At 43.3% G+C, this 13,461-nt stretch overlaps 1 protein-coding gene across 2 annotated transcripts in view; it reads left to right on the top strand.

Moving 5' to 3' along the window:
- Positions 1-497: 497 nt before the first annotated feature.
- The window catches only part of CASP6 (caspase 6), a 75,821-nt gene continuing 62,857 nt past the window's right edge, over positions 498-13,461 (top strand). Inside the window, exon 1 of one of the 2 annotated variants that reach the window (XM_068104386.2) lies at positions 498-678. In XM_068104386.2, coding sequence (XP_067960487.1) covers positions 639-678 — 40 coding nt within the window. In that variant the 5' untranslated portion in view covers positions 498-638. Of the gene's footprint in view, positions 679-771; positions 820-13,461 lie in introns of those variants that run through there. The other variant, XM_068104387.2, reaches the window with a different exon arrangement.

Here is a 13,461-nt window from a genome sequence, read left to right as displayed (position 1 = left end):
ACCAGCATGCAAACGACCAGCAGGGGGCGAGAGAGAGAGAGAGAGAGACTTTTGAATCCTTTTATTATAAAAGTATAAAACCATCCACAAAGCAGTGTTAAACAAAGCAACCAGTTTAAAGAAACATTGTATAAGGATCATGAACGCACCAAAAAAGAGCAAAGGATATTTAAAAGAAACCAGCAAGTATAAAAATTTTACAAACCAAAGGTGAAGACACAAACAAAACCACAAACAATTTTAAAGGAAATGCTCATGCAAGAGCTATGAACACAACAAGAGCAAATTAAGCGTTTAATTAAATTAAGCGAAAAATTAAGAGAGGGAGAGAGGGAGAGAGGGAGAGAGGGAAAGAGGGAGAGAGGGAGAGAGAGAGAGAGAGGGAGAGAGAGAGAGAGAGAAAGGGAAAGAGAGAAAGGGAAAGAGAGAAAGGGAAAGAGAGAAAGGGAGAAAGGGAAAGAGAAAGAGGCGAGCCAGGGTGGGAGGGGAGATGTGGGAGGAAGGTGGGGAGAGAGAGAGAGGGGAGAGGCGAGCCGAGGTGGGAGGGTAGATAAAGAAATATTCCTGTGTCGGGCGGAGCCCAGGGTTGTGCTTAAAAACCTTTGTGGATTTTGTTTTTAGATACTTTCCCCATTCCAATGGAAACAGACAGCGACACGAATATCTCTGTTAAAAGAGGTGAGATAATCAATTGCCTTATATAACACGCTTATAATATTCCAGATTGATGCTGTACTGTATATGCCACTCGCAACACACGTCACAGTCGTGTTATCTTCGGAACACCCATGGCCACGATCAACGTCGCACTGTTTCCTGGTAAAGGCGATCGCTGCAACTGGTCGCAGCCGCTCATGGGGACTGTTGGTTCTGACCGGGCAAACAGTGGAGCATGCACTGGTTCTCGGGCTGGATTTTCAAAAGCAATAGTTCGTTGTTTAATCACTGGCACAAGGATTATAGACAATGATGTCGTTGTTCAGTTGTCATTGTCTTGTAACTGTCGTTTCAATGGGTTACAAAACAAATTGTTCACCTAACGTCTTTTTATTCTGTTTGAAACATCGTGTGAACCTGTCGATTGTTGCGGCAGTTGTGCATCTTAACCCTTTGTATTCGCCCTGGAATGTAGTACCCTCTGCACTTCGACAAACTGCAGCTGGGAGTGCCATTGCTTTGCATAATTCATTGACCACGTATACATATGTATACTCCACACACACACACACACACACACACACACACACACACACACACACACACACACACACACACACACACACACACACACACACTCACACACACCCACGAAGGTAAATAATAAAGTAAAGGCAATTTATTGGGTGTTAGTTTTACACACATATTGCCTTTACTTTTCGATTTGCTCTCGTGTGTGTATATATATATATATATATATATATATATATATATATATACTGTATATATATATATATATATATATATATATATATATATATATATATATATATATATATATATATATATATATTATATACATATACTGTATATATATATATATACATATATATATATATATATATATATATATATATACATACATATACAGTATATATATATATATATATATATATATATATATATATATATATATATATATACAGACTTGGCATTTAATATGGAATTTTTTTTTTCTTGAATTGGGTTTACTTTCTTAACTCAGTAAATCAATCTGGTGAGTTTCTTTTACACTTTGGTGATTTATTTGTTAAAAGAACCATGTCACTGATTGTCTGTCGCAGCAAGAAGTCACCAACAGGATTATATCACAGGTGGCGTGGCAAAATGTACGGACAGGTGCATTTGATGATTGGCTTCACAGTCAGGTATACAAGGGTTGTTGCGTTCTGTATTAGTGGGAAACAACTGCTGCACGTCTCCAAAAGTTATTGCCGCTTCCTCTGGAGATGGTCCGTCAACTCGACAATGCTGTTTGTCATGGAGTGGTGGCTTTACGAAATTACAGCATGAAAGAGCGTGCTATTGCTCGGCAGTATGGCATCACTCAAGGTCAGGTGTCAAAGAGCCTGAAACGAAATGCTCAGAGGGGTGTCCCTACTCCAATACCGAGGCCAGGACGTCCGCGCAGAACCACAAGGAGGGATGATCGCCAGCTGCACCGGTTAGTCCGCAATGGCCGTACCAAGTCAGCTAATCAGCTTAGGGCTGAGTGGCAGCAACTGACAAATGTGCCTGTATCCAGAAGGCTAGTCAACCAACGACTGGTTCAAGCAGGCTATCGTGCCAGGCGTCCCCTGAGAAAGCCACGCCTGACCCAGACAACACTGCCAGCGCCGATTGCAGTGGGCCAGAGAGCACCGTCAATGGCAGCCAGGACACTGGAGTCATGTGATCTTCAGTGACGAGTCTAGATTTCTGGTCTATCGTCAATATGGCCCGCGTCCGAGTGCGCAGACAAGTGCATTAAGCCTACAACAAAGATTGTATAGTGCCAAGAGTCCAAGCTGGAGGTGGTGCGGTGATCGTTTGGGCTGCTTTTCATGCAGGGGGCAAAACTGACCTGGTTGTTCTGAATGGAAACCTGAACCAGTTCAAGTACAGGGCCATTCTGGAAGAAACATTGCTTCCATTTGCTCGTGCAGCCTTTTGAGGAAACTTTGTCTTCCAAGATGACAATGCACGGCCTCATCGTGCTTGCATGATCCAACACTTTCTTGCTGACCGTGGTGTAGAGCATATGGAGTGGCCTGCCATGTCCCCGGATATGAATCCGATAGAGAACTTGTGGGCAGAATTAACGCATCAAATCGACCACTTGGACCAGCAGCCTGCCTCTGTGCGTGAATTGCAGCAGGCTATTGTCACTGCATGGCAAGTGATTCCTGTCCAAACCTTGGCAAATCTCGTGAACAGCATGCCTCAACGTGTACGTGCTCTCCTGAATGCTCGTGGGGGTTACACGAAGTACTGAACTGTAATTTTACTGTCGGTAATCCCAGTCGTAATTTAACTTTTGTTTTTGTTAAAATTGGCTAATGTGCAAAATAAAGAGATACTTCTGGAAAACGTACAGAAGTTTAACACAGTACTGTCCATGAATTGAGTTTGATATCAGTTTACATCACTTTCAAGGATCAATTTATTTGTTTCGAAATGTCAAATGTGGTTTTTATTTCTTTTAAAGGTCATATTAACAAAATCTAGAATAATTTCAACATAATTCCAATGAACTTTTGGTTCTAAGACATCTTGAAAAGTAAGTTCACCCCCACAAAAAAAATATTCCATATTAAATGCCAAGTCTGTATATATACATGTTGCAAAGGCATCTTTTATATATTTTTATATAATTATAGTTACATAAGCACCTACTATAAAAGTTTCATATGTATATATATATGTATACCCGGTCAGTGCGGCACACTTCTGACCAGGTGTGTTTTGAACTTTTATATATACACATATACACTACCGGTCAAAAGTTTTAGAACACCTCAATTTTTCCAGTTTTTATTGAAATTTACACAGTTTAATGTCTCAATGTACTCTGAAATTAAGCATAGAACAAATAAACAATTGGAGATTTAAAAAAAGAAATCATCGAATCATTTTATTGAACAAAATTTAATTTAAATTTTTGACTCAGCAAAGTAGCCACCTTTTGCAGATATACCGCTGAACACACTCGTGGCATTCTTTCGACAATGGAAATCAAATATTGTTTGGGAAGTTCTTCCCAACACTGTTGCAGAAGTTCCCACAAAATGTGTTGCACTTGTAGGTTGCTTTGCTTTCACCCTTCTGTCCAGTTCATCCCAAACCAGCTCTATGGGGTTGAGGTGTGGAGACTGCTGGCCATTCCATGATTTGAAGCCTACCGTCTTGTTCTTTTCCCCGAAGGTAGTTTTGACATAGCCTGGAGGTGTGTTTAGTGTCATTATCTTGCTGTAGGATGAACCCCTGACCAACTAGACATATACCAGAGGGTATTGCATGGCGCTGCAAAATGCTGTGGTAGCCCTTTTGGTTCAGCGTGCCAGTCGCTCTGTGCAAGTCGCTGACTCTGGATCCAGCAAAAGAGCCCCAGACCATCACGCTTCCGCCTCCATGATTGACAGTTGGTGTCACACACTGAGGAACCATCCTTTCGCTTACTCGACGGCGTACAAAAACCCTGCGTGATGAACCACAGATTTCAAATTTTGATTCATCGGTCCATAAGACCTTCTTCCAGTCTTCAGTAGTCCACTGGCGATGCTTCATGGCCCAGGCAAGCCTCTTTTTCTTATTTTGCCATCTTAGCAATGTCTTTCTTACTGCCACTCGACGTGTCAAACCTGCAGCTCGAAGTCTTCTTTTCACAGATGAAACTGCGACTTCCTTTCTTCGACCAGTATTAAGCTGTGCTTGAAGCTGTTGTCCTCTGAGTCGCCTATCACGCAAGCTGTTGACGCTCAGAAACTTGTCTTCTGATTCTGTTGTGGCTTTGGGTCTGCCAGACCTCTTCCTTTCAGAGTTTCCTCCTGCACTCCATCCTCCCCCCAGCGTCCTTAAACGTATTTTTGACTCGAAGGTCACAAAGAACTCATTTTGCAATAAATGTTCGTTTCCCATTAATCGTACACTTTCTAAAATCCAATCTCACCCCTCCCCTCCAAATCTTCCCCATAACCCCTCCCCTCCAAATCTTCCCCATCACCCATCCCTTTCAAATCTTCCCCCTTTCCCCTCCCCTCCTAAACTCCCCCCACACCCCTCCCCTCTAAGACTCCCCGTCGCCCCTCCCCTTCAAATCTCCCCACCCTCATTTCTTCTCAATTTCCCCCCTCTCACTCCCCCTCCTCAAAGAGTCCTCCCCACTTCTTCCCCCTTCCAACTCTCACCTCCATCTCCCCCAACCTTCTGCTTCGCTCTTCCCCCTCCTCAAATAACACCTCATTGTGCCTCACCCAATCACCATCAAACCTATTGTCTGCCCCATCCTTCCCTTTCTCCGAGCTATTCTGAAATCTCTGACACACCTTCAACAGCTCTCCCTACCTCTTCCACCTCTTCCACATCTTACCCTACCCCTCATCCCCCCTGTTCTGTATCCTATGCCCCCCCCCTTCCTCTTCATTAACGTTATGGACCTCAAACATCCGGGGCCTTCGTTCAAACTTAACTGATCTCTCTATACAGGTTGCTTCTGTCAAACCAGACGTGATCTGCTTAACAGAAACTTTCCTCCTTCATGATGTCTCTGATTCTTTAGTATCTCTCCCGGGTTACTCCCTCCTCCGGTATGATAGACCTGAGCCTCGTCCTGGAGGTGGGGTTGCTATCTTTATCAAAAACTCTCTTCCTCACTCGCCCTGCACTGCAGTCTATCCACCTCACCCCCAGGAATACCTCTGGCTACGGCTTCCCCTTCGCTCCCACCTCTTGTTCATATGTGTGTTGTACCGTCCACCAAACAGTGATGACTCCATCTACATCTCGCTGTCTGATAATATGGACCAACTTCTATCTACTCATCCCAACTCTCTCTTCCTCATATGTGGTGATTTCAATTGTCACCATGCCAGTTGGCTGGGTGTGGGTACCTCTCTCACCAGCCATGGCTCCTCAGCAAAGGACTTCTGCGACTCACTGGGACTGACACAATCTGTCAATTTCCCGACCCGGATCTCAGTCAATGGAGCATCTTCTCTTCTGGACTTGGTTATGACTAACTTCCCTGAACATGTCTGCTGCTCTTCTTCTGCTCCAATCGGCTCATCTGATCATGTGCTTGTTAAAGTGGACATCTCTCTGACCATTCTCAGAGAGCCTCCTCAGCAGCGACGAGTCTGGCATTTCACTCAGGCCAACTGGCACGGTCTTCAAGCAGCCATCAATCATCTGGACTGGTCTCCCATCTCTACCACCTCTGACATCAACTCATCCTGGGAATTCTTCCAAAGTAAATTGCTCTCTCTCATGCACAGATTTATCCCATCTCGTCTTCAGTTGTCATACCCTTCCTCCCGTCCATGGTACACGGAATCTTGTGGTGAGGCTGTTTCCCAGAAACCACTTGCCTTCGTCTCCTGGAAAGCAAATCCAATGGAAGGAAATCTCATTTCCTTTCACAAAGCCCGAAACAAGTGTGTGTCCACCCTCAGGAGAGCCAGGAAACAATATCTCTCCGTTCTCAAGACCGAACTCTCTTATCTGTCTCCCTCTTCCAAATCCTGGTGGCGTCTGGTCAAATCTGTTTCTGGTGTTTGTTCCCCCTCCGTCCCCTCCCTTACCTCAAACGGCTACACAGCTGACTCCGCACGTGAAAAAGCTGAATGCCTCAACTCTGTGTTTGCCTCTAAATCTTGTGTCCCAAACCCATCCCTCTCTGTACCCACCGTACCCAGTCGTACCCAGCTGCTCCTGGACTCCGAGTCCTTTCCTTCTGACAAGGTGGAAAAGTTTCTGTCAACCCTCGACTCTGATTCTGCAACTGGACCTGACGGCATCAGCCCACTGGTCCTAAAATCCTGTTCTTCTGCTCTTTCACTCCCTCTCTCTGTTCTCTTCACCTTCTCTTTTGCTCAAGGTCAACTGCCATCTGCTTGGAAATCAGCCAACATCACCGCTTTGCACAAAAAGGTGCAAAAACAGATCCTAGCAACTGCAGACCAATCAGCCTTCTCCCAATTATCAGCAAAGTCATGGAATCCATCATTGCTTCGGATATGAAATCTTTCCTTTTCTCCAATGGCTTGATCTCTGATCATCAATTTGGTTTCAGACCAGGTCACTCTACTCTGGACATGCTGCTTCTGCTGTCTCAGCAATGGATGGAGGTCCTCAATGCCAAACAGGAAATTAGAGCTGTCTCCCTCGACACATCACGTGCCTTCGATATGGTCTGACACCCCGCTCTGCTCACCAAACGCTCCTCCTTTGGTATCCATGGAAATCTCCACGCATTGCTGGCGGACTTCCTCTCTAGTCATAGTCAACATGTGGCCCTGAATGGGTTTCTCTCATCTCATCTTCCTGTTTAGGCTGGAGTTCCCCAAGGCAGTGTTCTGAGCCCTGTGCTTTTTCTGGTCTTCATCAATGATCTCTCTGACTCTCTTGAAAATCCTCTCTATCTTTTTGCTGATGACTCCACTCTCTGCCGCTCCATTCCTCATCCCTCATATCGGCAGTCTGCAGCCTCCTCACTCTCTGCAGACCTGGACAAAATCACAGACTGGGCAAACAAGTGGAACATGTCTTTCAATCCTGACAAATCTCACACACTTACGATGTCTCTCCGAAAAGACCGACTGGACAACCCTCCCATCTACTTTCTGAATAATCCTCTCCAAGAAGTTCTGTCACTCAAGCTTTTGGGTCTCACTATCTGCCATGATCTTTCCTGGGAAAACCACATTTCCAAGCTGGCCTCCAAAGCCAGTCGCTGACTGGGCATCCTCCGTCGTGCGAAGTCCTTCCTTGGCACACCTGAGCTCCTCACCACATACAAGGCTTTCATCCGCAGCTCAATGGAGTACTGCACTCCCCTCTGGGCTGGTGCTCCTGCCTCACACCTAGCTCGTCTTCACGCTGTTGAAACCAAAGCGTTCAGAATCATTGGAATCTCCCGCGATGACGCTATCTCCGAGGGCATTTCACTTACTCACCGCAGGCAGGTTGGTGGTCTTTCCGTCTTCTACCGACTCCTCTCCGGCCTTGCTCCCCCAGCTCTCTCTGGGCTCAGCCCCCCAAATATTCCTACAGGTCGCACAAGATCTGCCTGCAACCCTCTTATGGTTAAACTGCCAAAATCAAGACTCTCTGCTCACCTTCACTCCTTCATTCCTCTTTTCTCCCACCTCTGGAACAAACTCCCTCACTCTCTTCAATCCCACTCCACCCTCCAGGTCTTTAAAATGGCTGTTCACCACCATCTCTTATCTTCCCCAATCCAAAACCTTGATCTTTTCTACCCCCGCTAATTTCACCCCAAATCCACTTTTTTGAGGTGACTTTTGACTTCTTTCCTGGAAGTCCTTGGTGTCCTTGCATTTTATACCTATCCTGCCCCTCCCCCCAGGCCCTCTCCCTCCCACACATCTCCCGATGTCCCTGCTCTCAAATGTTGTGTTTGTGTGCTTCCTCCTCTTCTCTCCCCATCTTGTCGACCGCTCCCCTTTTTTGTTTGCTTGTTTGTTTGATTTGTTTGTTTGATAAATGTTAGCTCTTTCACGAGCCTCGACTCTGTATACAAAAAAAAAAGAAAAAAAAGAAAAAAAGTTTCCAATATACTACTTCCTGAAGTGCAATATTGTCCAAATAATGCTTCAGAGGGTGTAATAACAGACTGTTCCAATACTGCTTTAAAACAGACAGGGGGTTTGTCCAAGCAAACTGGTATACAGACAATTATTGTATACAGCCAATCAGGTAATCAGCAGAGGTTGGGACACCTGTAGGAATTGTTTGCATCAACTTTCAAGGCTTAATTTACTTACATTGCTGCAGAACAGCTGTAAGTTGTTAACCCATTACCTGTTCCCTGAAGAAGGCCTTTTTTTTTTCTTCAATATAACTGTGCAATTTACATTATTTCCCGTTTTTGCTAACCGAAACTTTTTTTTTACAATATAACTGTGCAATTTACATTATTCCCCGTTTTTGCTAACCTAAACTTTTTTTTAACCTCGAGCAGTTTACTGCTTGCCTTTGTACCATTTCAGGTTATTCACTGGACATTAAACTGCGAAAATTTCAATAAAAAGTGGAAAAATTGAGGTGTTCTAAAACTTTAGACCGGTAGTGTATATGTTGCATGAGCCCAGAGCTACAGCCCTTTAGATATCTGTAGGATTGCACTGCAGCCATTACAGGAAAAATAATTAAATTTTCAATTTTATAGACCAGTTTACAGATTTATTTTATAGACCTGAAGATGGAACATAGCAATTGTGGGCTGATCAATAAAATCGGGGTGGTGGCTCTGCTAAGCTCACGCCTAATCGGCGGAGCATATGCAACTTTAGCCAGAAGACCCTTTTTGAAATCTAAATTGCTCCTGGCTGCTCCCAGAATTGTTTTGTGTAGCACAGCCAGGTTAATGTGTGGTTGGCATTGGCCGTTGGACAGGATGTGTGCAGCAATAGCTTATGAGGCACTTACTTCCTGGTATTTACTCCAGTAATGAGGTCTGTGACTGGCAGGATGGCCTGGATGTATGCACACTCGCCTCTAACCTGTCTAGCCTGGGTTTGAGTTCCAACCCAGCTATAAACTGTCATCCCGGTGTTTCACAGGCAGGGTGATTCATCAATGTGTGTGCCATCCCTAGGATGGACGTTAAACTGGGCGTCCCGTCTGTCGGCATTAGTTGGTGGACGGTAAATATACCATGGTGCCCTTCGCGAAGAGTAGGAGAGCTATCGCCGCACCATGAACAAATTACAAAACTCATGCCATAACTACTGCTTTAAAATAGCGAATACGTATATATGTATATATACACTAGTTCACAAAAAATACTGAACCAAATCCAACCAAATATTCCATGTTGCCTCAGGGTTCTCCAAGCATACTTTCTATTCGTCACATATCTGGGGGAGGGAGTTCAAGATAGGAGAAAGACCCCAATTTTCTTTATGGACATGTCCATCGTCTAGCACCACCTGGTAGTAGCCTGTATTACGGACAAGCTACTTCTTATATATAGTATAGGTTTAAAAAATGTAACAATATGCACTTCGATGATGTTGAAATCTGAGTAAGAATAATTCGTGTTTTTGAAAATGTTTCATTTTATTAATTTTGAGCAAAGGTTCAAACTACAGCATCCAACACTGAGCTTCACAGCGAAGTGGAAGTGATTTTTGCTCGCACTATATATAAGCAGCAAGGTTGTTTGATGAAGGTGCTGTTATCGCTGACTTCCAGGTAGATGGAAGATGACTTCAGGCAAATTACAGAGTGAACAGAGCAGAATGTTTGTGAAGTACAGCATGTTGTCTTATAGTTTATCCGTCAGCAAAGCGATGGGCACTTCTGCTAGAACAAAAGGATAAACAAGAAATTTAGACACATGAGGAGGTCTCTCGGCCCATCATGTCTGCCCCAACTAAACACCAGACCAATTAAGATTAAAAAAGAAAATGCAAAAAAAATTAATATAGCCATTTTGTCGTTTTTTTCAGAAGTTTTCTTTTGTAGTTTTTATACCATTGCCTGTATGGCAAAGCCATCTAGAACAGTGTTTGTCTGTCTGTATGTCCATATGTATGTATGTATGTATGTATGTATGTATGTCCCTCACAAACGTACACCAATTAGAGCTGAGGATTTGGTCACATGACAGGGGTGATGTGATGTGATTACATCTGTGATGTCATTATTGCGTATGACGTCTGACTCCACACACCGCCATTTTGATTTCTATACCGTTCAGGCCGAACATATCGTCGAACCTGTCATATATCACAATTGCCATGCTCTACCTTTACGTTTTTCATTCAGTATTAAACACAAACAAACCGTGTGTTAAAATGACCATCAAATATCGAAAGCATAGATGTTACAGGTCTTTGAACGACACAGTACCTATTGGCCTTAGGCTTCATGCCTCACCTTCAGGCCGATTCAGACGAATTAGGCCAGATTTCTTAATACAGTAGTATCATTTTCGAAATAATAATAATAACATTAATAATAATAATAATATAGTAACTATAATTGTAACACTGCAATTCCTTTGTCGTGACTGCAAAGTTACTGGGTTGAAGCGGTGTATGGTTGGTTCATTGTCTCTCTTCCATGACTCGAAATATACAAAATAAACCAGTGTCTCAATGCAATATTTAGCTCTTTCATGAGCCTCGATCTTGTATACAAACAAATAAAAAATAAAAAATCTTCACTTCCATGGTGACAGACAGCTTAGAGACTTAGAGTCGTTCAAATTTTTAAAATACTTACATTGTTTGGTAACCCTACCCAGGTCATACTATTCTCTTCAACTGAAGTATCAAACAAGCCTGGCTTCAGATTCATCCCATCTTGTCTTCAATTAATTATCCGACCCTGCTTCCCACTCATGGTACACTGAATTCTGTGGTGAGGCAGTTGCTCTAAAACAACTTGCCTTATCTTCCTGGAAGGCAAATCCAACCGAAGGCAATTTCATTGCATTACGTAAAGCCCGCAACAAGTGTGGGTTCCCTCTCAAGAGAGCCAGAAAACATCTATCCAACCTCAAGATTGAACATTTCAAACTTGTGTCCCTCCTCTAAAACCTGGTGGCACCTTGTTAGGTCTGTCTCTGGTATAGCCATCTTCTTCCATCTGGCTTCCATCCCTTCCCTCTCTTCAAATGGCACCACTGCTCGTGAAAGCACGTGGGCCGACTCTGCTCGTAAAAATGCTGAATGCCTCAATTCTGTGCTTGCTTCCCAATCTTGTGTCCTCAACACCTCATTCTCGGTACCGGTACCCACCTTTCCCTGTCGTACCCACGTGCTCATGAACTCTGTGTTTTTTTTGCCCCTGAGAAGGTCTTTTGCACTTGTGCCCATGCATCAAAGCGGTCGCCACGCCAAACTTATTCTGTTGCTCCGAGCTGGATTACGGGCCACGGTACCATCATCCATACACGCACGCGCACACACGCACGCACATACACACACACACCCATCACAACATAATTAAGGCTTGCTGCTGCCTTTTTATTCTCAGGATTCTCATAATTAACAAGATAGGAAGGAATGACAAGGTAGAAATGACAAGAATGACCATTGATTGAATGACAGGGAATGACGAGCACAGCAAGGCTACCCTGGAAGTTTTCTTTTGCTCTGAGTCAGCCCTATACTTCACACGAGAGGCTGCATTCTTTCTTTGTTTTAAATAGAATCGTTTTTATTCTGGGCCATCTTCCTGTGTAATTTTGTAGCATTTTGTAGTATCTTGCAATCCATGAGGCCTTGCAATCCACGGCAGAGACCTTTTGTGGCAGAGAGTGAGGTTTACGGCAGGGAGTTTTATGACTGTGTTTCTGAGTTGCACATGCGTTAATGTCATTCGACAGCTCGTGGTGTATTGTGGTTATATTGTTTTTATTAAATAAAGAGATTTTTTATTTGTTATCGTACGGGCGCAATACTCAAGAGACAGTGTCTCTTCCTCGTGTTAGAACTATTGCAATCACTTCAGCCATTATTGTTCTCAGCTGTCTGTCGAAATTGAGAGACATAAGAAGTACAATTTGGCGATTTTGTGATCTCCTGATTTGGTACTTTAGTGATATATTCTGTCATATTTATCAGTTTTGTTAGTTCTGAAAAGCTCGAGAATAAAAGGTGTGGCTTTTAATGTTTTATGAAAGGCTCATGACTTCACTTTGTAGTAGTTTTTCAACATATAATTTTGTACACATTTGATGGGCTGGCCATTTTTTTTTCCACGGCATCCCTTCATATCTCATTTTCATTTCGTCATATCTTCATATCTTTGCTAATGAAATTAAATTATGTTAAATAAAAAAAAAATTAAAAAATAATATTAAAATTTAAATTAATTAAATGAATTAATTTAAAAATATTAAATTAATTAAATTATTATAAAAATTATTATAAAATTAATTTAAAATTAAAAATTAAATTAAAAAAATAATGAAAAAATTGCTAATTCACTTTCATTGCTTTTTTTGGTATTCATCAATGATCTTTCCGACTCTCTGGAAAATCCTCTCCACCTCTTTGATGATGTCTCCACTCTCTGCCGCTCCATATCCCAACCCTCAGATCAGCAGGCAGCAGCATCTTCACTCTCTGCAGACCTGGACAAAATCACAAACTGGTCAAACAAGTGGAACATGTCTTTCAATCCTGACAAATCTCACACTCTCACTTTGTCTCTCCGACAAAACCACGTGGAAAACCCTACCATCTAATTTCTCAACAATCCTCTCCAAGAAGTTCTGTCAATCAAGCTTTTGGGTCTCAATATCTGCCATTATCTTTCCTGGGAAAACCACATTTCCAAGCTGGCCTCCAAAGCCAGTAGCCGACTGGGCATCCTCCATCGGGCGAAGTCCTTCCTTGGCACACCTGAGATCCTCACCACATAAACGGCTTTCATTCACAGCTCAATGGAATACTGTTCCCCCCGCTGGGCCGGTGCTCCTGCCTCACACCGAGCTCGGCTTCACGCTGTAGAAACCAAAGCTTTCAGAATCATTGGAATCTCCTGCGATGAAGCTGATTCTGAAGGCCTTTCACTCACTCACCGCAGGCAGGTTGGTGGTCTTTCTGTCTTCTACCGACTCCTCTCCAGCCTTGCTCCCCTAGCTCTGTCTGTGCTCTGTCCCCCAAATATTCCTACAGGTCGCACAAGATTCGCGAGCAACCTCTTCTGGTGAAACTGCCAAAATCAAGACTCTCTGCTCACCTTCACTCTTTCATTCCTCTTTTCTCCCACCTCTGGAACAAACTT

Source organism: Myxine glutinosa, chromosome 4, assembly GCF_964187855.1.
Source record: "Myxine glutinosa chromosome 4, kmMyxGlut1.1, whole genome shotgun sequence".
Classification (NCBI taxonomy): Eukaryota; Metazoa; Chordata; class Myxini; order Myxiniformes; family Myxinidae; genus Myxine; species Myxine glutinosa.
This window is presented reverse-complemented; position numbering and strand designations above follow the sequence as displayed.